The sequence below is a fragment of the Galleria mellonella genome, unplaced genomic scaffold, assembly GCF_026898425.1.
Source record: "Galleria mellonella isolate WM207_F2 unplaced genomic scaffold, CSIRO_AGI_GalMel_v1 utg312, whole genome shotgun sequence".
NCBI classification, from domain to species: domain Eukaryota; kingdom Metazoa; phylum Arthropoda; class Insecta; order Lepidoptera; family Pyralidae; genus Galleria; species Galleria mellonella.
Genome location: NW_026442074.1, coordinates 10,631,476 through 10,659,253, shown reverse-complemented (window position 1 = coordinate 10,659,253; position 27,778 = coordinate 10,631,476). Strand labels below are relative to the sequence as shown.

The following is a 27,778-nucleotide window of genomic DNA, read 5'->3' as shown; positions in this document are numbered from 1 at the left end:
CCGTACCCTTCATCAAATAATAAATACCAAAAACAAACATGTAAGTAGCAATAAAATTAACTTGAGCAATACAAAAGAAAACAAAATTAAAATTGATCATCATTACCATATCAGCCTTTAACTGTCCACTGCTGAACATAAGCCTCCCCCTAGGGGTTTTGCCAGTTCGGGGTGTTGCCTTGAGGGAGGCACATCCTACATATGACCTAAGGAGGTGTGCGCACGTATCCGTGCCCTCCTGTGATGGTAGGGTGGGAGGGACATTCCCCACCCTAACTAAGAGAGGAGGCCTGCCCTACACCACCTACAGGGCGGGCCGTCGCGTTGGATACTCGGTAGTGGTACAAACGGGAACCCGGGATCCAACATACGCGCCTCGAAGTACGTCGTGTGGTTTTTAGTGGGTACGAATCCCACACACCCCAGCTGCCCTCCTTCCAGCAGATGGGACGGTCTTGCTGAAGATTTTCCACACGTTAAAAAAAAAGGGGTTTTGCCAGTAGCTGCAACTGCTTGGCAAGCGGGTTGGTAACCGTAGTTAGGCTTTTAGAGATGTTTTAAGAGGGACGTTGCTGCCCATCCCTTGCCCTTCCTTAGTCGCCTCTTACGACACCCACGAGAAAGGAAGGGGTGGCCCATTCTACACCGGGGCACACACGGCAACCTACCATGTAACCTATCATATAATCCTTACTAATATAAATGTATGACCAATCATCGTGAACTTTTATGTAATGGTTGTATTTCGAATGGAGAAAGGCACCTTTATTTAAAGAAGCTTACCATGTGGCTCCCTCTAGTGACAATTTTGTTTCATCTCAGAACTGTCTTTTTAATGAAGACGCCACGTTGACATACACAGACCAGCAGTGTATGCCGGCTGCAAATCCAGTGACCCGGAGGTTGTTGCCTCCGGAGTTGAAGCCGGGGTAGTGGGATACGGCCCGAGGCCCCTACCTCGCCCGCCCACACCAGCTGGCGGGCAATGAGAAGTCCTGTTGTTGTTCTTTTTAATTTTGTTTTTTTTTTTTTACTTGTATGTTACGTTTAGATAAATTATAAAAATAGTTTTTTTTATGTAATCCTGGTTCAGTGTCTATTCTAGGTCAACACTCGTGCATTGTCGCTTCTGAGGATCAATCAGAATTGGTTGCATCCATACAATTATGCATTCATTTCAACCTACCAAATATCATACAACGGTCATACAGATCGTTGATACGAAGACTAATTTACTTCATTATACGAGATGATATGAGAGTGCTAAGTTATAACTTAGTACCAACTGGGGGGGGGGGGGGAAGATTTTGTTCCTCCTCGTGGTTCTCTCTGGAAACTATCATGATTAATTCCAGATGAATTCATCATGATGAGCTAACTGGCCTGTTTTCATTCTCATCGATCACCCTTCACTGGTGCCCCGCCAGCGTATCCCGTTAGCGCAGGCAGGGGGTTACCATTCTATTTTCATCCAATAAAAAAAGTATCAGTATATAACTGTAGGTACTAATTATAGTACTTGTGGGAGGGTGGCGCCCTCTGTTCTCAAGTTTGTAAGTCACATGAGCCTAGCTTACTTGGCAGGTTATGTTACATACTTGACAGTGTAAAATAAATAAATAATATATCAACACACTGAGTTACCGTCCTTTTTTTATGGGTTATAATGGAACGGTAACTCCGCCTGCGCTATCGGTATACACTAACGGGGCACCAGTGAGAGATGATTGGTGAGGATGAAAAGGCAGGTCAGTTAGCCCATCGTGACGAATTCGACGATAAATTGGTCACGATGGTTTCCAGGGGGAACCGCGTGGAGGTCGACCTGATAAGGTATATTGATAGCGATGGGGACTAGCCTCCCCATTACTAACAATCTCTTCCCCCTAGTTTACCGTACTGCAATGTCAATCATAAAAAGAGACGAAAATATTGCGCGCAGTTGTGTGCGTGAAATGTAAATGTGGGCACAGATCAGTGCTGCACCATGCGCGTGTGCCAATACGGAAATATTCTTTTTTTGTCTTTTATTTTTATTAACATATTTTTAATTAACAATTACATTAATTATTAAATAAAAAAAAAAAAAAATTAACTTTGGCTTTATATATCTAGTTTTACTTCTGACAAACAATAAGAACAAGAAATACAGGTAGGTGTGTATTGGAATGACATGACGGATGTCTGTGCTTACGTATAGTTGCTCACCATTTTAATTTAAATACAATCAAAATCAAATCATTCAAGTTAAAATATTATCAAAAACTTTTACTGATAAGTTTATCGTTTAAATTAACAGTTATAAGTTTCTGAGGAACGTACATTGTGGACATTGGCATACTGTTGTGATTTGTGCAGAAATAAACTAGACAAAATTTTTATGACCCTCTGTCAATCTAAAAGTACCCTCATTTTAATTATTGTGTAAATTGAAACAAAAACGCAATTAGTAGCATTCACACATAGTGCAGAAATAATAGCAAATAATTATGGCAAAGTGCAGTGCACATGACGAGATTATGTCGTCGATGGAAGGAGCTCCCATTACTTGTCCAAGGTGCAAAGTATCGCATCAAGCCTGTGTGAATATACAGCAAAGCATACAAGTAAACACTTCTTGATGTTGTCTAGAATTTAAATCCAAAATACCCAGAAATAATCAAGAGGGTACCCCCATGAGAGGAGTATCGTTATCTTATAATTACGGGGAATCGCAAACTGGAAGAACTCCATGGCAATTGACGTTACGGAAGATTTTCATGATTCAGACGTCGCACATAAGCTTCGCCAATTAACTAACGAGGTAAGAAGCATGAGAGTTGATTTTAAAACATACAGGGACGAATCAATAGAACTCAGAAGTGCCATGAATGCTTGTTACCGTCGATTGGATAAGTTGGAGGGTAGATTAGACGATATGGAGCGACGAATGAATGAGGGATGTATCGACGTTATTACAGAAGCAACTTTAACTTTGAAGTTAACAGTGGAATAGTTAAACTTCAAATTATTATCTACTCTCAAATGATGTGGAGATCGTGGGAATACTGAAGCAGAGCGGAGAAAGTATTGACAATCTCGTGCTTACCTGTACCAATACGCTGGGAGTGACCCTTAAAGAACGGAATGTGGTCAGCTGTACTCCATCTGGTCGCATGCACGCTGCAGCGGAGGGACATCAACCATGGCTGCGACCTATCATCGTGCGGCTGGCTCATCGTGCTACCGTGAGAAGTACCTTAGAGCAGCCCGAGTGCGTCGCGCTGTCATCACAGAAAGCTTAGGGCTACGTTCAAATCTTCAGCGTCTTAATGTGAGTAAGTGTTTTACAAAAACCAACCGCCGATTATCCTATTTGGTCCGGGAGGCGGGTCGACGTCTTAGATAGCAATTTATCTGGATTACAGATGGTGAAATATACGCTCGTCGTAACCAAGGTGCGCAGGCGCAGATTCGAGCGGAACAAGATCTTGACAGGGTGTTTGAATATGACAGTGTTAATTCCGGAAAAACACTTCATACTCTTTCCACTATGAACTTGTTTGGTTATATTACAAATACAAAATTAAACTGTTTATGTCATTCTGATCTGTGTACTGTCTGGTGTTAAAATAACAGTATTGTATCGCTTAATAAAAAAGAAAATAGATCAAATTTTTTTAAAAAAAAAAGCTATACTTCCAGACAATGCTGAGGAATAACACTAGAGTCCTCAGGAATGGTAACGCATGGGGGTATTATGGCCGAAACAGTATACTCTGTTATGTCCATGGTACTGCTCATGTCTATAGACTATGTTTACCACTTTCCATCAGGTGGGCCGTCAGCTTGTTTGCCATTCTAAGTTGTATAAAAAAAAGTAGGTAGGTTAGAACTGTGGAATGCGGGTGCCATGGCGTCAAGTCGTGATTAATTCTCGCTAATCCGACAACATGATAGTGTTGACAAGGATATGTACATATATAGTTTCTTTATTTATGGCAACATTATTACTATTTGCTATGATAATCATATATATATATATATATATATATATATATATATATATATATATATATATATATATATATATATATATATATATATATATATATGTCTTTTTATATTTTATTTGTGTAATTTTACTCTAAACAATTGTATTATTTAAGTGGACATTCAACCGACGGAGTACTATAATAATTTTGTATTGTATCAGATTATATACGAGTATATATATATATGAATATGACATGATGACGTCACGCAATTTTAAGTTAAGTCTTTTTAACATGGGCCATTGGGTTCTCGACAAAACGAATTTCTGGTTTCGACATTCATTGGATATTGTGGCAATCAATGAGACATGGCTTAAAGATTATTGTTCGATGTAATTAAAACTAATACTCCGTATTATCTTTTCGAGAAGCTGTCACGACCACGTGATTGATACCCATCACTATCGCACAAGGGTCTCCTCTCACCTGCTCACTACTCAAATACATAAAACTACATAATTTAGAGGCTCTTTCCGGTACTCCGCGACATCCTGTTGAAACAGTCTTCCGCCACCGTTGCGTGCTAAAAATACACGGAATACTTTTAACAAACATTATAAAGAATATTTACTAAATAAAAAAAAAAACATACAAAAACCATACAGGTCAACTCCACCCCATCGAACGACTTTAGGAATTTCATTTATATATTTGTACACGTAGAATGGTTATATTTTATTAATTGGACTGCAAGCGATCTTATCTTATATTATATATTCTTATCTTTTTGACTATTGTTTTGTATGTATTATTTTTTTTCTGTGTGTATTATTTTTGTATCTGTGTGTATTGTTTTTTTATTATTGTTTTAAACCTGTAAAGTGCCTATACCATAGTCATCCGTGAAATCACTGTGTGGCTTGCATTGTATGACAGCACTGTGCCAGTAAATAAACTGTCATGGCATAATGCTGAGAGCTGATCACGTTGGCAACTAGTTGTAGCAAATTAATATTGTTGTCATTATTTTGTTTTATTTTGTAAATACAATTGGTTGTCAATAAAACTTTTCTTTCTTTTTTTCTATTATAATAAATTTACATTTATACATTAATAAAATAATACAATACAAAATTACAACTAGATTAAGTATAAAACTAAACAAGTATCACACAATGTATGCCCAATGACACAGTGGGTTAGTCCTTTCAATATTTTTTATTTAAACACAGCGTATATTACATAGCTTATATATAGCTTATATTATAGCTCTCGCAAGCAAATTCCCTGATTTTATCGGGAAATTTGCTTGCGAGAGCTGTTTATTTTAGTCGATTTTAATTATTTTATTTTAGTCGTCCTATAGAATTGTAAGACTGATTCGTCTGTCGTGGATCGTGGCCATGTGCTCCGTCTTGAGCATCGAATGGGCTACGGAAAGCGATTCGAGCGTCTCCCGTGGGCTGACCGCGGTCGTTGAATCTCCTTATAAAATTATTCCTTGTCGATTTAAATTTATTGAAAAAGTTCATTATGTCATCGATAGCAGTTTGAACTAGCAAGTTTTTCATTAAAACGATGCAGTCAGGCGTGACGAAGTCCTCTAACGCCTATGAATATGAGAGAAATGAATTTAGTAATAAAAGAAATAATTCCAAGGCTACATGGGAAGTTTTAAGTGTATATAGTGCAGTGAGTAAAGTAGTGAAATGGGGTCTCAGGATCAAGCCCAGTGGGGTTGTAGTACCCACTGAGATGTTTTTAAATGGAATGGTCCAATGAATATTCGCAGCATCTAATTGAATATATTTGAAGTTCATTTTTACCTGAACGCAATGAAAGTATCTCCTAGTTCGCCTCCCAAGATCTTAACGCCGCCTTTCGGTATTGTCAGACTTCCGAAGAAATCCCTAATATCCAGGTCACTCGCGGCAGCTGGGAGATTTTGCAGTCTTATGATCACAATCATGGTTGCACTGGTAACGTTACACTTTACTTATTGGTACGTAATTCAATTAATCGGAGTTATGAACCAAACTGACGGAGGGTCATCTACATCCCCCTTTACGGGGATGCAGGTACGGGCCTCGAGCAAAAGCTTTTTGCCCAGGCGACTACAGCGTAGTGGCGTAGCTGCCACCTTTTTTTTTAACGAGGGGAAATGTTTCATGCAGACCCACATACCCCGGGGGAGATATGTGGGTACTGTCGGACTCCTACCGGCTAAAATCCCCCGGTGTTCCTCTGCTGCCATCTGTCAGTGCTGCGGGACCCCTTCCGTACGCCGCCGCAGCACCAACGGCAATGGTCTGCTTCGGACCCTTTCTCATTAAAGGGAGGAGGAGGAGGACTTCCCCCTTTCCTTCTAGAAGGCGCGCGGGAACATGCGCGCAACCTTCTCGGGCATGTGTTTATTAGAGACAAGTGCCCCCGCACTCGCCCCCAACTGCCCAACTAGGGCGTCAGATGTCGGTCTTCTGCACGCCTTCTGCGACTAGGTCTTCTTAGGCGGATTGTGGGAGCAGAAGAGTCCACTTCTCGTCCACGCTCCGCATCTTCCTTCTGTCGGATGATAGACTCGCAGAACGAAAGAGTAGCCTCCCAGCACTCCTCACTTCCTACTATGGCCTTGACTACGGCCGGAAGCGACAAGTCATATCCTATGATGTGGCACAGCCCAAACCGTTCATCTTCCCACGCCGGACATTCCTCGAATGTGTGCTGCGCAGTATCCACCTCACAATCATTGCAATGGTGACACTCGCTGGATTCTTCTCGACGCGCAATCTTGCACAGATACTTTCCAAAACACCCATGTCCGGAAAGCACCTGTGTGAGCCGGAAAGTCAGTGACGATAGTGATAGCGATAGTGACAGCGATAGTGATATATATTAGAATATTTTTGATCGAATTGAACATAATGGGACCTCAGGCCAAAATAAAGATATACAGTATTTTTATAATAATAATAATAATAAAAAAAAGAACAAATACTTTAAATAAACTCTTTAACAATAAATCATTTTCATTTCACAAACACAACAACACCAAAAAAAAAAAAGCTTTAAATACTTAAAATCTACTTTACAGAATATGTTACAATAACAATAGAATTTTATAATAGTACAATTAATGATTTCTATTTATTCATAATCTATAGGTTACGGGAATCCTTTCATAATACTTACTATGTGGTTCGTAGCACTGGTTTTACAAATATATATAAAAAAATTACATGGTAATAGATTGTTTACTAGTCTGTGACAAGTCGATTTATCGGTATCTGTGTACGTTGGACAGCTCCGGCGGACACTGACCTCTGTCAATTGAATCTGACACCTAAGATAGTAACATTTTGACATTGTCATCCGCGGCAACAGGGTTGATATTTTAAAAGATTGGTAACGTGGACAGAATTTGGATTTCGCCTTGGTCTCGTAATTGATAATAAAACTTGTACATATACAAAGTCGCCACAAGAACTTCGCTCGGTTGAGGCTTGGCAAATTTGTGGGGCGTAATTGCCGGCCCGGAAAATAGATCTGGAGCAAATTTAACTATAATAAAATTCCAAATGGAATTCGAAGCCCCAAAAAGTAATTACGCTTTTTTTTGTTTGTTTAAAAAAAAATCTCTTTTAAAAGTCATTTATAAAGTTTTATAAATTTGGATTTATCTATTAAATACGTAAGTAAAACGTGCTTTTTAATTACTCGTGTAATGTGTTTTTTAGATTTTATTTTTAGTGACTAAAATAAATGCATATCTCGTAACATGTCAAGAAGTGAGGTAAGTAGTCCCTTTGCAAAGTAGTTAAGGCTGTCTGCTTAGAGAATATCACATGTATATTAGCTATGTATCAATATATTTTTGCTACACCCAAACAGGGTTTCGTGTACCTACTTACTCTTCATAAGAACATTGTAACAACTCTATATTATGTACATGAATGCATTATGTATAATAAATAGCTCTTTTGTTGGATATACGAGTATGTATAATTAAATAAGTATAATACAATATTTTTTTTCTTTTTTTCAAATTGTAAATTTAATGTAAAAGAAAGAGATAAAAAAAAAATACAATAGACAAAATAGGTTATAAACTACGAAATTGAAATATGGAAATATTTTTATTAACAATACCAACTTAATCTAATTACACTAATTCTTAAGTTAAAGATATATATATATATATATATATATATATATATATATATATATATATACACCTAAAGTTAATACTAGATTTCTATTTTCTCTGCCTCTATCGAAACTGCGACGTTGCAGGTGTTTGAGGAGGAGTTTCTCAAACACCTTTGACATATGTTGCAGTAACGTCACTGGCCGGTACGACTCCGGTTTCAGTACGTTCTTACCGGGCTTAGGCAGCGTGATGACTTTGCCTATCTTCCAGTGGTCGTCAGTGCCGCTATAGTGCGCGGCGGCAGGTGACGCAGCGCCGTATTTGGGATATTGTCGCTGCCGGGGGCTTTCCGAAGCTTCGTCTTTCTGATTTCACGCTGCACTTGTCCCGGTGTAAAAACAATCGGGTCTTCGTGAGGTGATAGTGGTGGTGATAGATATTCTTTCACGAAGTTGTCTATCCGTGCAACATGTTCATTGTTTAGGGTTGGATTGAGCTGAAGCTGGCGCTCTAGATGGTCCGCGTGGATCTCCGCTCGGTCTACTGCGCGGTACCTCGGTGTCCCGTCGTTCGCCAGTAGGGGTCGGACTGGGGGGTGGGAATTTGTTAGCCGGCGACACAGGCGATGAATGCTACTCCAGTCATCACCGGCTTCCTCCACGTATCTTTCCCAACTCTCCTTTTTATGGGACTCGATGTCACGCTTAATATCCTCTGCTAGCTTGTTTAACCTCGCCTTGATGGTAGGGCATCTGGTGGCCTGCCAGTCTCTGCGCTGGCGGCGCTTTTCGTCGAGCTTCCTCTTTATTACCGCCGGAATGGCATTTGATATTTTCGTTGCGTTTCCTGGCTGGGATGCGTTTTGCATGGCGGCTTGGATGGAGACTGACAGGTCCCCTGCAAGCTGCTCGACGTCGGCGGAGGTTAAAACTGCCCTCGTTGGCGTGTTGTCCTGCATGTAGTCTGTGAATTTCCCCCAATCCGTCCGGCGGCGCGGGGCCTGCGGCGTCAGGAGCACCGGGGTCATCAGAATATTCATGCACACGGGAAGGTGGTCGGATTGGACAATCCAATGACGCACACCACTGGTGTGGTGATATATATATAGGCACAGCGAGGCGCGCGTACACACGTAGGGGCATGTAACCAAGCGCCCCGCCTACGACCAATCAGCGCGCGCCATACGTATCGGCTTTGCACGGTGCAATATCACATGCCATGCTATGCTATGCCCCTGCATTTTAAATCTGTAATATCTTCGGAAATATTCATTTGAATTACATGCTGTAAAGGTCCATATTAATCTTTGAATAGATAAAATAATGATGTATAAAAGCTGAAAAAATTAATGTTGTATTGCTTAAAATCATTTCGTAAATAAGCCATTTTTTCCTGTAAAATGTAAAGGATAAGAAATGGTCATTGTGGGTTATCCTTAAGAGATAGACATATACCATCGCGGACTTTTTTAAGGTGTACAATACTGTATGTAGTACATTATTTTTATTTATCTCGTGGGGTTCGGCCAGCGTCTGCAATGTAAGCGCAAAAAATGTGTTTATTTACGACATCACATTAGAAACCTCTAAATTTATCAATGTTTCTCTACAATATAATATGTATGTATTATACATATAATACTTAATATAAGATGGTATATTGAACATAGATTTATTAAAACAATGTTGTGGCAATGGTCATGTAATATTTTTTACTATGCAGCATAATACATTACTGTTGTATTCATTTATAGATGAATATATAGTAAATTCTGCATTTTTAGTGACACTATTGGTGCTTTTGTACTTTCCTGTTATCTGCTGATCATTTTTAATTAAAATGCAAATAATCTTGTCCACTAAGCATTGCCTCACAAAAGAAACTTGGCTACCACTATCAAGAAGTGCTTTGACATAAATAAATTTACCACTTTTATCAATGATCTACACCATAGTAGTGGGCAATAATACACCATTGTACCTGTATTTTATAGTACCTGATAAAGACACGGGCACTGTCTTAGTACTTTATGAAACATTTACTTTTGTAGAAACAATTGTCACAGGTCTACACACAATTGTCTATATCAGCCTTTCCCAAAGTGGGCGATAACGCCCCCTTGTGGGTTCTGCTGGTCTAAAGGGGAGCAGAAAGAGATCCAGAAAAAAAATGGGGGCATTGTATAGAGGCTTGGAGAGTGATTTGTAATTCGAAGTAATAGTTGTTTTTAAGGTGAAAAATGGGGGTGCTAAAAAATAATTTATTCTCAAAGTGGGCAGTAGACAAAATAAGTTTGGCAACCCCTGTTCTAAATGAATAACTGTATTATGATTATTAAAACAAGCACACAAACATTTACCTTTATGACTATTTAGAAACAAAGTTTGCACAAGTTTTTATTTATTCTAAAATCATATCTTCAGATTTATATGACTCACTGCAATACTTACATGTTGAAGAGGAAGTAGCAACTCCACTTATTTCCTTACAATTTTTTCAGTTTTTCTTCAGGAGAATTTTTTTCCATCATAATTGCTCGCTTCTCTAAAAAGTCAAGCAACTGATAACTTAGGCACAAGCTTAATATCACTTTCTAAATAAAACCCTTGGTATATGTATATGAATAGAATAGAAACATTTATTGCCATACAATTACAATATAAAATATAAATAACATATACAAAAAGTGTCCCATACTCGGCAAAAGGAACCGGCTCAGCTGATGCTGTGAGTGTCCCAGCGCAATGTGAACAGCTGCACAGCGCTGGTTTTCAACCAGTCCCTCTCTTAACAAAACAACCAAAGTGCAGGGTACCACTGTACATTACTTCTTAGAAGAATTATTTCTTAATACTAATTAAAAGGTTATTATTTTAATACTAATTAAAATTAGGTTGACTGGAAGAGATCTCTTTTAGAGATAAGTTCGCCTTTGCTAACATTGTTATTAACTTTTTGTTGTTATTGTATGTTTTAGTGCAATAAAGAATATATACAAAAAAGGAAAGAAGTTTTTATTTGTGCCTACATTTGACACATATATGTCAATCTTATTGGTAATTATAATAACTAGTAATGAACCCCTGTGTTCTACTGACAGACCCAAATTTTAAAGCTGCTAAATGTAAATTGACAATTGTACTGTTCTATTATTATTATACACTTTGTGAAAAATATGGGTATTTTGCAAGTGGTATATTTTTATACTAACCTGATTGTTGAAAAGAATCTTTAGACATCTTTTTTTTTTTTAAACATTCAATGTTTTGGTATTTTGATAATATTTATTCTCAATAACTAGATCCATTTTCCTCTTTATCGTCAGGATCAAATGGAAGAATTTTTTTGTTTAATTCCTCATACTGCTCTTAGGTTTCCAACAATTTTAATCTTTTTTCTTTCAATAAATTTGTTGATACACAAAACCGCTCAATTCTAGTTATAGAAATTTTTATATAGCCGCGGTTAACAATTAACACTTTGTATTCTTCCTCCATTATGAGAAACGCAATTTAATTAATAAAATTATACAAATTATATTTAAAAATAAAAAAAAAAATGAAAAGAGTTGAAAACTTTTTAAATGTTCAAATAAGAAGGTAAATGTCAAATCAAATTCGTTAAAGAAAATGTCATATTTGTACGTTCGGATACGTTTCAAAAATGTTAGTTACGTAAAATGTGATCTTGGTCTTCGGTCTTTAATAAATCTCGAACGAAGTATTGTAGATAAACTTGCTAAGATACGCAGATAATCTAATTAATCCATTCATTTATACAATTTTTATGTTTTTGTTTAACCTCGTCATCATTTCTTGAATCATACATAGCACACCTGCATGAATATATTATAAAAGTGGATGCTCCACTTGGTACATTTGACCATGTCTTATTCAGGCTTATGCCTCCAACACATGACCTGATCCACCTTGCCCTATTGAACGACGTCGCGTGTAGCATTATTATGCACCGTACCCGTAAAACCGGCTGTTTTGCTTTTTTTTTATACAACTTAGAATGGTAAACAAGCTGACGGCCCACCTGATGGAAAGTGGTAACCGTCGCCTATAGACATGAGCAGTACCATGGACATAACAGAGTATACTGTTTCGCCCATGATACCCCCCATGCGTTGCCATTTCTGAGGACTCAGGTGTTATTCCTCTGTATCCAGTAAATTCACGCCATATCCCACCCTTTAAATTGAAACACAGCCATGCAAACACAACTGCTTCACGGTAGAAACACGAACGGGGCAGAGGTACCCAAGCAATCGACTTTTGTACAAAGTCTCCCTCTGGTGCTTCAGATGATCCTAACATTTATGCAATTGCCATTAACGAGATGATCATTGAGGGCATGTAATCGTTTATCCTCAATTAGCTAGTGGCAATAAGATCAAAGCATCCGTGGCTTAACCGGCCTTGCATGAAAGCCAGATTTGCTCAGCAAGCTTGGACTATGGCTCGCACTCAACTAACTCAGATCCTGAAATCACTGATGTAAAGCGACAATTAAACGCTGCTTCGAGACTCAGTAAAAGACCAGTTGCCAGAGGCGAATTTGAAATTTTAGGAAAAATTGGCAGGTGACTATCAAGCTTTCCTTCCGGTAGTCATGCTTTCTGGTCGCTTGCTTTAGCAAAGTTGTCTGTGCTGACAATCGTTTTTTCAGTCGTCTTTGCACCACTTCGGAAGCCGGATGGCTTACGGTGCTGAAGGGAAATAAAACCTATTAAGAAATCTCTTTGCCTCTGATTCGACTATCGACGAAGGAAATTTTGTACAACCATCTTGTATTGCAACAGCTTTATGGCGGAAATCGCTGAAAGGCATCTCTAAAAGCATTGGTATATTTGGTGTCGACACGTCTAATGACGTACAGTTCCCTTGCCGTCTCGAAGATAAGGTAAAGCTGGCATCAAAAAAAAAAATCTCCTATATAAAGCAATACTTCACGCCGGATTAACTATTAATACTCTATAAATCGTAAATCCGACCCCACATACAGTATTGCTGTAACTTATGAGCGGGAGGATGTATCATATATATTTATACCAGGTTGAGTGAGGAAGGTGTTTTTAGTAATGCGAACTATCAGTACTATTGCTAGCAATATACCCTGTCAGGTCAACCTCCACGTGGTTCCTGGAAACCATCGTGCTGAATTGAATGATGAATACAATGAAGATGTATTCTTCACGATGGGCTAACTGACCTGCCTTGGGAGGAGAGAAATTGAGGATCTAGCAGCCTCATTACTAACCTTATACCCTATCAGATCGACCTTCACACAGTTCCCCCTGAAAATCATCTTGATATTTTTTTTATAAATTTTGACCTGCTTTCATCCTCATATATAATCTCTCACTGGGGCACCAGTGAGAGATGATATATGAGGATGAACGCCAGCGTATACCGATAGTGCAACGGGGTTACCATTACATAGTCATCCATTAAAAAAAAAAATACTGGCATGCTTTTTCATTTTCACATATCATCCCTCACTGGTGCCCCGCCGGAGTATAACGATAGCGCAGGATTACCATTCCATTATTATCCGCTAAAAAAAATATCTGCATGAACCCTTCGACTCGGTGCAACGACGAGCTATGAGAATTGTAGATGATTCCTGGCATAACAAGTGTAATGGAACCCTTGTGATGTTTTACCGCGTGTACAATACTGTGGTCATAGAAATTATTCAATATGATGACCACGGCCATTTTCTATCATCGCACAGCTTGCCATTGACAATGAGTTAACCCTTATATATTAGAACCTAAAGGGTGTGTACACTACGCTTTCAGAGGTGTTTTCTTCTACGGAATTACTTTAATTTATGGACTTCTTGTCGCGGGTTTTCCAAAAGACACACTACACTATATTGGGTTTTTCAAAAAAGGGATGAAGATCTTTCTTTAGGGTTGGCAGTGAGTGTGTGATGTCCCTGGTATTGCAGGCGTTTAAAGGCTACAGTAATCACTTGCTATCAGGTGGGCCGTGTGCTCTATTGCCTCCTCAGTGGTATAAAAAAATCTATGTTTCTAAATTGCTTTCTTGTTTTATATGTGTATAATGAAATTGTAGACCGAGCTCCTTATTCATGAATATTAATTTTTTTTACAATTATACTGTAACTAAATATAACACTATTTTATTTCTTGTTTTCTTTTTCATTTCGGGAATTTAATATAAAAGGGACAAAACAGGTAATAACAAAAATTGGTTTGGTTTGACGTTTTTATGAATAAAGGGATTAAACATGACAGTAAAAGAAAACTTCTTTTCTTTTCATTTAAGAGTTTCCTCTTGTCGGTGCAACTAATTCTAAAAGAAAACTACCGAATTAAAATACAGAAATATTTTTCTGTCTTTTATATTTATCAACAATACTTAATCTAATTACACAAATTCTTAAGTAAAAGTAATATGCACTTCAAGTTCATAGTAGATTTTTACTTCCGACACAGGTAGGTATGTATTACAATGCAATACAAAATTGCAACTACATTATTTACAAAACTAAACGAGTTCACACAATGGATTATGATACGGTGATACCCCATGGATACGGTGGGTTAGTTCTTTCAAATGTTTATCATTTACACACAGCACATATTTGCAATTCGCGATTAATATATACACGGATAATCCAAAGAGTCCTCGGAATCATGTTCCACTTGCGAGGAATGCTTATTTTGGTTGTGCTATAGAATCGCAAGACTGATTCGTCTGTCGTGGATCATATCCATATGTCGTGTCTTGACTGCACGTTGAGCGTCGAACGGTGTACGGAAAGCGACCCGTGCGTCTCCCGTGGGCTGACCGCGCTCGTTAAATCTTCTTATGACATCATCCTGCGTCAATTCGAATTCGCTGAAAAAATTCATAATATCATCAATAGTGGCTCTGAAGGGTACGTTTTCCATCGAAACGACGCAACCAGGTGCGCCGAAATCCTCTAACGCTGGGTCCTGTTCGTCATCAATTCGTATGTCCCGGTCGCGATTGTCGTAACCATGGGCACCTCGTCCCCGTCCGAATCCTCGGCCTCTGCCTCTATCGAAACCGCGACCGCCTCTGTCGAAACCCCGACCGCGGTAGGCACCCCGTCCTTGGTCAAAACCGCCTCTGAATCCGCCTCTGTCGAAGCCTCGATTTGAATTAAAGCCTCTGGATGAATCGAAACCTCTGCTTGAGTTGAAACCTCCACGATATGGATTACCCCTATTCATAAATCCACCTTGTGGCCCATCAAAATATTGCGGCATGCCAGGGCCGTTGCCTAGTAAACTTTCAGGCTGCTGCTTTGGCACCTCTAGTGCTTCTTCGACTACACTACGCGCTACGAGATCGATGGTGACACGGCATCCTTCCAAGTTTTGCCCGTGCTTTGTAGCAGCCATTCTCGCCTCTTGTGGAGATCTGAATTCACAAAAACAATCTCCGGAAGGCAAGCCATTAGGGTCCAACATAAGATGTATGCGAGCTGGTACGGCGCTAGTGTCCGCAAGGAATGTTACTATTGTTCTATCTGTTGCTTCCCGTGGTAGGCCCTTCATGAGTACACAGTCTAAGGGCTCGTCGTTTAAATCGGAAGTTACTGACTTTGTATTAGGGACCGGAGGTCCTGGCATTGGATTGATTTGATTGGGAAAATTAGGCCGAGCGACCCAGTTCGCTGCTGCAGTGCGTGGATCTATGCCCGTAGGGGCGGGAAATCCACTAAACTGCGGTCCACCACCAAATGGTCCACCGAAACTCTGCTGTGGCATAAACGGTGGATTGTAAAATGGTGCCCCTTGAGTCGCCGGCTGTCCTTGTGGGGTCGAAATCTGACATTTTTCTTCAAATTGACGACGTTGGCGAGGATCACGTGGTACAACCGGTTCCGGTTTCTTCTCCTGTACTTTAGGTTCTTGTACTTTTTCGTTCTGTGTGTTCCTTTCTTTTTCATATTCTTCGCTAGTCATTGTCACGATCGAAGGTTGCCGCCTGCCGAATATATATCGATCTTTTCTTTCATATGCTGCTTTTGCATCTTCTGGCTTTACGAATTGTACAAATGCTATCTTAGTTCGAGATACACGACAGTCATTTAATGCAATTGAAAGAAGTGAAAAGTCACTGAAAGCTTTGATAATGTCGTGCTCTTTCACAAAATTGGGTAAATCTGATAATTTTAGAACACAGTAAGGCGGTTGTGTAGATTCATCATTATCAGCGATCACAAGGGTTGGGTCTTCGTCGTCGTTGTCCTCCCGGTATGGAAGATATGAATCGACAGCAGATTCGTATTCTTCGTCGCCTAATGATTCCACGGTTACTTGTGCACCCTTTAGTTCGTTATTCTTACGTTGTAAAGCTAACTGTTTGGACCGGGGGTCACAGAATCTGACAAAGATGTTTCCTGTTCTTCGTCCCATATTGTCGTTTATCATTTTAATACCGTGCTTGTCAATCATGAATGGGAAGAAGCGCCTTACGTCACCGTAACTAGTGTGGTTTGGTGCATTTCTGATGGCAACAGAGCAGTCTCGTTGCTGGTCGTCGAATCGCGAAGGACGACCTTCGCGACGGTAACTACTTCCACCGCGTGCTACGCTGCCGCCTCGACCACCTTGGAATCTACCGATGCCATTTTGTTGGTCACCTTGAAACGCATTGGGATTACGTTTTTTGCCAAGCTCTTGGAGTTTGTTAAACGTTTCTGCCATAGAAGGATCGTTGAAAATATTTTGTTGGCTGTCACCTGAACCGATAGCGCCATTTGACATTACTCCAGGGTGCATTTGTTGTGGTGGAATACTGGAGTTCATATTTACAGTAGATGGCGTCGGTTGTATAGTGAGATCGATATTTTGATAATCGATACTTTTCTCCTGCGATCCTTGAGGCGATCTGCGGTCATTGCGCCGATCGCGGGACCGTCTCGAGGGCGAGCGATCGCGAGAGCGGCTGCGGTCTTTCCTATCACGTTTACGGTCACGACGGTCTCTGCTGCGACTACGATCGCGTCGACGTCTCTCTCTCGAACGTGATCTGTCTCGCCGTTCCCTCTTCCTGTCTTTCCTATCTCTGGACTTAGAACGGGATCTGGATCTCCGCCTCTCTTTCTCCCTGCTTCTTTTTCTTTCAGGCTCTCTTTCTTCTTCTTCTGTTGAGAGATTAGCGGACGGGCTAACTAGAGGGGCGGGAGGTTCTATTACTGCTGGTTGGGGGATCTCTTGGGGATTCCCAATGCCAGGAATACCGAAATTAGATAATTGATTATTACCTAACGCAGCCGAAAACGGGGTTATAGTAGGTACGACAGTTGTAGGCTGCTGTTGCGCGAGGCTCACTACAGGAGCGACGGGAGGTGCGGCTGGTGTTGGTACAGTTAGATTTAAGATTGGAACGTTCTGCCTTGCAGCTTCTATGACTTTATGCATTTCTGAGCGTGAACTTAAAAGTAATTTTACTTGTATTTCCTTAATCTTTCCGCCATCCAACATCATTGCTTGACGCGCATCTTCATCCGTGCTATAACAATAGAAATATATGATGTTAGTAGCATTCTTATGTGTATGTAAATAGAATTATTGGAAATTAAAAATAGAAACGATAGCGAAAACTTATCTATCAATAGAGTCAATCTACAAACTGCAAATGTTTACATTTTCAGTAAACTATGATACTGATAAACTATGATAATGATTACTTAATGAGTGTAATAATGAATTTCGAGAGTGGTGTAATACGATAATTTAACTTATAAAAAATAACGCCTTTTAAATGTTTTTGGAGACCTTTTTAGAAAGCTCTATATTATACTGCTAGATTTTTTTTGTGATGTGGTTTATAAAGAATAAATAAATAAATAAGAAAACTGACGAGGGGAGCTCATTAGCTCATATTACGAGTCTCAGCTAGTACCAGTTTACCATATTATGCCTACTTAAAGCAGTTGTGTTTGCATGGCTGTGTTTCGGTTTGAAGGGTGAGATACGGCAGTGAATTTACAGGGTACAGAGGAATAATTCCTGAGTCCTCAGGAATGGCAACGCATGGGGGGTATAATGAGCGAAACAGTATACTTTGTTAGGCGACGGTTACTATTTTCCATCAGGTGGGCCGTCAGCTTGTTTGCCATTCTAAGTTGTATAAAAAAAACTTACAATTTTTATTTATTTTTAAAAATGTTTCACCTATCAGACAGCTATGCAATTATTACGTATTATAGTTAGATATGTACTAAATATATGTATTTTTTTTGGTAGTCCTTAAGAAATTGCCACTAACACCCAAGCTTATATTTTTTCAATATTTTTTTGTGACCTTATAATATATATATATATATAATTATGAGCCTCCATGTCGCTTTGGTATTATTCAAATATCTATCATAGTTTCGTAAAAAATTATTTTAAAGATTAGACTTGCTACCCCTATTTTCCAAAAACGGATAAAGTTAGGGGTTTGATAATTGGTCAAAAATTATTTTCAACAACTAGCAATATATTAAAGGCAACAGTGTCAACAAAGATGCCAGTGCAGGCCCTCTAGACAAGTAGACATTTTTACAACATTTTAAAAAGTGGTTATAGTGACATAACGATAATAGTTGGACATATAGAAGTTTTTTATAGTTATTGATATTTTCTTCAATATTGTACAACATACTTTTGTTCTATCACCAATAGTTTTCGCAGCGCACGCGACGAAAGATATTTTATAGCATTTTTATTAAACCTAGAGTTAGTTACATTATATCACCTTTTACTGCTGCTTTGTAGATTATAGTAAGGCTTTCGACACCCTCGAACATGAGGCAATTTGGTATGCACTTAAAAATCAGGGTATTGATATTAAATACATCAGAATATTGAAGAACATATATGGAAACAGTAAAGCAAAAGTAAAGCTAGAAAAAGAAGGAAAGGAATTCAAAATAGAAAGGGGAGTAAGGCAGGGTGACCCCATATCACCTAAACTTTTCACTGCAGTATTAGAAAAGATCTTTCGTCAACTAAATTGGGATGAGTATGGACTATTAATGAAAGGGGAATACCTGTCACATCTGAGATTCGCCGACGATTTAATTTTATTTTCCCCAACAAGAGACAATCTACAAGTAATGCTTAATGAATTAGATAAAGAAAGCCGAAAAGTAGGTTTGGTTATGAACAAAGAAAAAACAAAAATTATGACAAATGGGAAAAAAGGGGAAACTATCTGCATCAACAACAAAAAAATTGAATATGTAGATGAGTATGTATATTTGGGTCAAATAATTTCACCAACAGACTTAACTACAAAGGAGATTGAAAAACGTATAGGAAATGCCTGGAAACGATTTTGGAGTCTAAAGGAAATACTTAAAAGCAAAATGACAAACACAGCCTTAAAAGGTAAACTATTTGAAACCTGTATTTTACCAGTTCTTACATATGGTTGCCAAACCTGGGCTCTTACCAAATCCCACTTTAAAAAACTACAAAATTGCCAGAATGCCATGGAAAGAAGTATGATGGGGATAAGATTATCAGACAGAATTAAAACTAGCACAATTAAAAAACACATAAAAACTAAAGATATTACAGTCACAGTTAAAAAACTTAAATGGAAATGGGCAGGGCATACAATTAGAGGGAGAGATAAATGGAGTAAAAAGATAATGTTTTGGTACACGAAAGACAAAAAAAGGAGAAGAGGAAGACCACATAGAAGATGGGTAGATGACATTAGGGCTGAAGCAGGGGGTATTTGGACAAGAATTGCTAGCAATAGAGACCATTGGAGACAGTTGGAGGAGGCCTTTGCTAATAAGCAAACAGACAACAGCAATTAAAAAATAAGTTGTTAATACGTTGTTTTTTTAAAAAAAAAATGTCTGAATAAAGGCTTATATTATTATTATTATTAGTTACATTACTAAAGTTTTAGTAAGAATCCCTAATCTTTTCTAACAATAAATATAGCCTATGTTACTCAAAGTGAACGTAGCTTTAAAAAGGGTGAAAGAATTTTTGAAGTCGGCAAAGTGGTTTTTGAGTTTATTTATTACAATATGAGAGTAAATATAGATTGCATTTGTAATTACAAAATACTTTGTAATTATATAAATAATTTATTAGCTTGAGGGTTCAATTATTCTGTTTTATTTATAACCACGCTATTATGTCGATCTCTAATTGGCTTCATAATAAATAGTGGCCAGCTTGTCATTTCATGTAGCGTAAAAACTGAGCGTGACGTGCCCCATCGAATTACAATTTGCGATTGACGATAGTCGAAAATTGTTGGATATTTGCTGTCAATCTTCATTTTTGACCTAAAATTAATTAACGAGCGAACAACAATAAACACCGGTGCTGCCTCTGCAGAGTAATTTAGGAACCTTTTTATTTACATTTACTGAGCAAAGCCTATTACTCACTAAACGATTACTTGAATGACGAGTGTGCATGGCAATAGTGTTCATGCACTGAATTTTCATTTAATGTTAGACATAGACACCTATATAAATATACATTGTAAATAAACTGGCTTTAAAAAAAAGTAATTCAATTGAGTTTCTTGCCAGTTCTTCTCAATTGGATCTATATACCGAACTGGACGGTAGGGAAAATATAAAATTATAATGTAAAAATTTGACGTTCATAAGCGGCTAAAATGTCCTACATGAATAAATGATTTTTGAATTTGAATTTGAATTTGAATTTAGAACTAACAGAATAAGGCGAATGTGACGGTATTTTTAAAGATACAAAAATGGAACGATTGGCACTTGCGCGATTGGTATACAGTGCCTGATGAGAATTAAGCCAGTTGATGCATAATGATGAATTCACCAGAAATTAATCAAGACGACTTCTAGATATATCGTGTGGAGGTCATACCGACAGGGCATATTGCTAGCGATATAGTTACTTGTCGTCCGTTGCTAATAATCCATACCTTAAGGAATTTTTTTTATGGGTGAAAATGGTATGGTAACCCCGCCTGCGCTAACGGGATACACTGGCGGAGCACCAGTGAAGGGTGATCGATGAGAATATAAACAGGCCAGTTAGCCCATCATGATGAATTCATCAGGAATTAACCATAATAGTTTCCAGGGGGAACCGCGAGGAGGTCGACCTGGTTGGGTATATTGCTAGCAATGGGATTCTCAGTCTTCATTACTAACAATCCCTTTCCCCCAACGCGCCCCCAGGGCTGTAAATAAATTTAAGAAATTGAAGAAGACAGAATTTTCTATAGTATCTACAGACGTGATTTTGCGCAGTTTCCAATCGGGTTTAAGAAAAGTGTAACGACCTGATCTTTTTTTTTAAATGATTGTTACTCGAATGGTAACTCTTCTATTACAGTTGTTTTATTTAATCGTTTTATATAATAAAATTTATTTATTGTATGTATATATTTATTTAATATATTAGGTGTATGTTTATATTAGTTTAATTATATATTTATATGAATATATCAAGTATTGCTTTATTTTTTCTCTATTCAATAATGCACCGCCTACGTATTTCTAGGTTCGCCCAATGGTTGACTTGTAGAGAAAATCGTCCGGTGTTAAGTCCGTCAAACGTACATAGAACTACTGTGCATTATATTTTAAATAAATATATAATTTCGCCTGCGCTATCGGTATACGCTGGCAGGGCACCAGTAAAAGATTATCAGGATGAAAGCAGGACGAATTCATTAAGTATTAAATAATAATTCATAAGAAACCACGATGGTTTCCAGAAGGAATCGCGTGGAGGTCGAGTCGATAGGGCATATTGCTCGCTCACAATGGGGCTGTCAGTGTCCATTTTTAACAATGCCTTCTGTTCTCCAGAGGCATCCGGGTTTAATTTACGTTTAATTTAAGTTTAATGTACTCTTTGTCGTCAAAATTTGTATATATATATATATATATATATATATATATATATATTTTTTTTTTTTCGGTAATTATGTCACTAATAATAACAAAATTGTAACTAACTCGATGTCTGTACATTAAGAAAAATTACATGAGGGGTCTTAATAAGACCAGTTGATGCCAAAATAATAATTGTTAGAAATATTGTCTGTCGGTACGTTTGTTTTGGCATCTTGCTAAAACTACTGCTCCAAATTGGATGCGGTTGGGTTCCTGAAGGTCTAACTTAAAAAAAAAAATAAGGCATGTTTCATCTGCATACTAACTAGAAGTGATCTAGGACAGCGATTCCTAAAGTGGGTTCTACGGAACCTAGGTGTTCCGAAAAAAAGCCACCAAAATTCCGCATAATTATTTATACAGTAAAACAATTTAATTTTATACATTAAAAAGTAAACTATAAAGTGTTATACTTTTAAAATATTTCTAATAAAAGCTTTTATTATTATTTAAATTACAGTATTTTTGATTTGGAAACGTTTCGGATGTCGTAAGAGACGACTAAGGGGACATAATAGTCGAGGGATGGGCAGAAGTTTCGCTCTTGAAACATCACCAAAACCTAACTGCGCCTGCCAATCCACCTGCCAAGTGTGAAAACTACTGGCAAAACTCCCGTTATGGGAAGGCCTTTATTCACCAGTGGCTAATATGATGATGATAACGATGATGATGGAGTCGATTTTGAGGAGCAATTTCTCTAAAACTTACCTTTTAAAATTAAAATTTGATTACTAATAATAAATCTGTACAGAGGTCAATTCTGTACATGAAATATATTTCCAAAATAACTATCAGGGTGTGATTAATGATCGATACTGATGCCAAAAATGCAATCAGTAAAATTCTTGTCTCTGTATGTTCATTATAGAAACAAAAACTACTAGACATTTTAACGAAACTTGGTACAATTATTCTTCATACTCCTGGGCAGGTTATAGTATACTTTTTATCACGCTACGATCAATAGGAGCAGAGCAGTGAGTGGAAATGTTAAAAATGTCCACCCGTGCGACGCCGGGACGGGCCGCTAGATATAAATAAATATTTGTCTGAACAAATCATTATTAATAAATGATTGTTTACTAGCGACCCGTCTCGACTTCGCACGGGTGCAATATATGTTTGTGTAACCTTAGAATTTTTCAACATATTTTATTAAAGCTGGTATATTGGTGTTTAAAAATATTCCACTAGTGTTCTTTAAGATTTTAAAAGGAACGGATTGTAAAATTTATTTTATTTTTAGTATAAAAACCTTTTTGACCGAGATATTACACTTAGATATATTGTGACGCCGACTTTTTTGTAAAGGTAAAAGTAATGGATATTTTTCAGACAGTACTTGCCATATTATATAATTTATGGTAACTTAAATTATTAATTAATAAAGTAATCGAAGTTGGTCCGTCCCGTGTTAAGTCCGCCATGTGTACATAGTTTCACTGCGCTGAATGCAAGTTAAAATAAATATTATATTATTGTGATTAATTATTGAAAATAAAAAGTAGGCACTCAGGGATAAAATATCTTTCTATCTGTGAAAGAACTCTCAAAATCGGATCAGCAGTACCGGAGACTATCTCAAACATCCAAATTCACAAACTTTACCTCTTTATAAGTTCTGTAACGTATATAAACTACAGTTGTGTTTTTAAGAAAAATAAATTTCATTTAATTTCAGCACCATTTCTTTGGGGGAGAGGAATTGATTGTAATGGAAATGTAATAACCATATTGCTAGCAATATATCCTGTCAGGTTAAACTTCACATGGTTCCCCTTGGAAAACATTTTAGTTAATTCTTGTGGAATTCATTACGATGGTCTAAGAGGCATGCTTTGATCCTCATTTATCATCCTTCACTGATGCCCCACCAGTATATACCGATAACGTAGGCAGGGTTACCATTCCATTATTATCCATAAAAAAAAAATTCTTAAAAGTGGCGGTGGCGTAGTAAAACGAGGTAAATGTGCTATCAATCTACGTATTTAGATTTCAAAACCAATTTTATTTTCAGGCGACGGTTACCACTTTCCATCAGACGGGCCGTCAACTTGTTAACCTTTCTATGTTTTATAAAAAAAACCTCACTTGTCATTTCCAAAGCTTACATATATGAAAATTTAAATTTAATGGATAAAAAACTTAGGTGAGTGAAAGTTAAGTTGCAGAATGAAGTGCGAATCTTTATAGAACAGTGGACGGGATGGACGGGAACGAGCACCGGGGGGTGTTTGCCGGTAAGAGTGCGGCAGTACCTACATATCTACCTCAAGGTATGTGGCTCTGCATGAGCATTTCCCCTCCCAAAAAAAAAAAAAGGTCAACTGATCAGAATACATTCTCGTTTATCGCCCCTTATTGGTAGCCTACCAGTGCGGAGCACAGGCACGTAAGGTTACTACTCCATTTCTAATCATCAAAAGAACTAGTCTTATTCGGTACATTTCTTTGATATATCATCACCACCATATCAGCTTTTACTTGTCCACTGCTGAACATAAGCCTCTCCCTTAGAGGATTTTGCCAGTAGTCTTTTATTTTATACAACTTAGAATGGCAAACAAGCTGACGGCCCACCTGATGGAAAGAGGTAACCGTCGCCTATAGACATGAGCAGTACCATGGATATAACAGAGTATACTGTTTCGCCCATGATACCCCCCATGCGTTGCCATTCTTGAGGACTCAGGTTTTATTCCTCCGTACCCAGTAAATTCACGCCATATCCCACCCTTCAATCCGAAACACAGCCATGCAAACACAACTGCTTTACGGTTGAAACACGAATGGGACAGAGGTTGACTACCACTGTCCCAGCAAGCAGCAATCGACTTTTGTACAAAGTCTACGCGTGCTAGGTGGATTGGCACCCGTAGTTAGGCTTTGGAAATATTTTAAGAACTGCTGCCCATCCCTCGCCCTCCCTTAATCGCCTCTTACGGCACCCATGGGAAAGAAAGGAATCCAGGACCACACAGGCTTGGTATATATTGTTGTATATGTATATTTGCAGGGTAGTCCTGGTGTAGAATGGATCATACCTTCCTTTCACGTGGATGTAGTAAGAAGCGATTAAAGGAACTTAATTATCGAGGGATGGGTAGCAGCGGCCCTTTTAAAACATCACTAAAACCTTACTGCAGTTGCCGGTTCGTCTGCCAAATCCGTGTCTGTCAAGTTCGGCAGTGGACAGTTAACGGATGATGATAATGATGATGTTTCGGTATATTTAAGATATTTCTAGACTATAAAAATAGAAGGTTTATAATTAGCTTGTTTTTTTTTTTTTTTTTTAAGTTATGCGATATTATCCTAAATTTCAAAAAAACATAGTCAATTATAGTGTCAAATACTTGTAGCGCGATAATGTACGTATCATGTTTCCGGAAACGTATTGTAGTCGAGGAGGTCTATCATGAAATAAAATTCCGAATTTTCGAATACAATTTCGTGTTTTTGTTCATAGCGAAATTAGACCAGCAAATGGAGATTAACATTTCATTCGTCATAAATCCTACCATAATAGTTCAAAGGAACGTTACTTAATATTTTTAAACGGTATGTATTATGCAATTTGAATATCAAATTTGTGTTTGTCATAAAAGTCCAAAGCATGGTAAATTCTTGATCTATCACAAAAAGGATTAATTACAATTTTTCGAGACACCATTTCATTCTTACCTATTAAAATAATTAAAGAATTAGTTCTACAAAAAAACTGACTAAGATATATCCAGTTACTTCGATTTAAAAATTAAATTGCTGATCCGATTTTGATAAATTTTCTGTGGCATCAATCTGCAAGTACATTCTTTCAGATAAAAAAAGAAAGAAATTTCCAAATCGGTTTATAACTGACGGAGTCTAAAGGTAATAAAAAAAAGTCGAATTGAGAATCTTTTTTTTTTAAGTCGGTTGAAAATCTAGTTGTTGGCTTACCCTCGTGGTACGGTATCAGAAAACGAAAAATGACAAAGTGTTTTGAATTATTACTGAAGAGTCCAATAAATGGAATGGTAATCCTGTCTGCGGTCTCTGTATGCGCTAGCAGTTTCAGTTAATGATAGATAAGGATGAAGACTGCTTATTGTAACAAATTCACCAGGAATAAACGATAGTGTTACCAGGGGAGACAACGTGTAATCCTATACTTTTAGCAGTCATCTCTGCTAAATTGAAGGAGTACTTACCTGCATTTGGTCCATCTATGGCCTTTAAGTATACCGAAGTAGAAGAGTAGGTATTTGTATACATATATAAATTATCTTCTGGATGATTTTATTCCAGCAGGAGCAATTTTTTCATTACGTATTATTATGTATATAAAAGAAATAATATTCCCATTTAAAGGGATTGTTAGTAATGGGGATTCTAATCTTTGCTAGCAATATATCTTGTCAGATCGACCTCCAAGCGGTCACTCCTAGAAAGCATCGTGGTTTATTAATAACGAATTTACTACAATGGGCAAACTGTACTCACTTCATCCTCTATTGGTGATTACTCCTATTCCATTATCACCCATAGAAATACCTTTTGAAACACCTGTCGGGGGGGAAAGGATTGTTAGTGATAGGGTTTTAATAGTCCCATTGCTAGCAAAATCTATTAGGTCGACCTCCACGCGATTTCCTCTGGAAATTGTTGCGGTTAATTCTTGTGGAATTCGTCACGATGGGTCATCATCCTAACTGATTCTTCGCCAGAGTATACCGATAGCGCAGACGAGGTTACCGCATTCAAGTACCATTCATAAAAAAATGTGCCTATCAGAGTAAGTAAATATACTTACTTATTTTATTTTTATTTAAATAACTTTACTGATCTAAAAAAAATATGGTTCCAAAGGCGGACCTAATACTTGTACCATTTTCTACGAGTCAACCTTTGTGTTCATTAGTGAATCACGAACCTAGAGCTATTTCAAAATGTATCTACGAGATATTTGATATAGAAATGAATTTATGGATTTCTTTATAAACAAGATGGCAAAGAAACATTCGGCCCGTCGTTGGCCAGTATATTTATGCTTTGCAAATACATTTTAGACATTATTGCTTATAAATGTATAGTAGAATGTCGATTATCCGAATATTCGAATATCCGGACTTATTTAGTCCGGATAATTCACGGCTCTAATTACGTCTAAATGACGTAAAACCCCTTACATAATAAAAAAAAAAATTATTATTATTTGACTCGACTTTAAAATCGATTATCCGGACTTTCGATTAAACGGAATACCCTGGTTTTATTTGATTCCGATAATTGAGATTTTACCGATTTATTTATTGATACATAAGAGGGTTATACCAAGTCTTATACAGGTGATAGCTGATATACCTCCATATATACATGAAAAATAGAGGAATTAATATTATATATCTATTATAAAGCAGATTTTTAGCTCAATGTCTATAATTCAGTATCTATAGTTTAAAATTTTTAAAGATAGTACGCAATTTTTAAACTTCGAAATAGGTTAGAGAACTAGACTTCTTCAGTTTATTTGTCCCCATAGTTGAATTATACTGCTCTATTAAAATAACAATTAGTTTTAAAAAATAGTCGTTGTAGGTCACTATAGGTGTATTGAAGGGAATAGGATATCCCCAGGAATATAAGTGGAGCTTTCGGTTATGGATAGACATGTCAAAACCTCATATTGAATAAAATTAAAACGTTCTACGAATCTGTTTTAATTATTAGAGTATTTTGTCCC

General features: G+C 37.6%; 1 protein-coding gene across 2 annotated transcripts in view; it reads right to left on the bottom strand.

Annotated features, from left to right (window-relative positions):
- LOC113514974 (uncharacterized) overlaps nt 1-27,778 on the bottom strand; it is a 212,564-nt gene that overhangs the window by 163,115 nt on the left and 21,671 nt on the right. Inside the window, exon 3 of one of the 2 annotated variants that reach the window (XM_026899078.3) lies at nt 14,469-17,648. The exons of the other annotated variant lie outside the window; for it this stretch is intronic. Within the exon in view, the coding sequence (XP_026754879.2) occupies nt 14,831-17,648 (2,818 nt within the window). The 3' untranslated portion in view covers nt 14,469-14,830. Of the gene's footprint in view, nt 1-14,468; nt 17,649-27,778 lie in introns of those variants that run through there. 2 annotated transcript variants of the gene reach the window in all.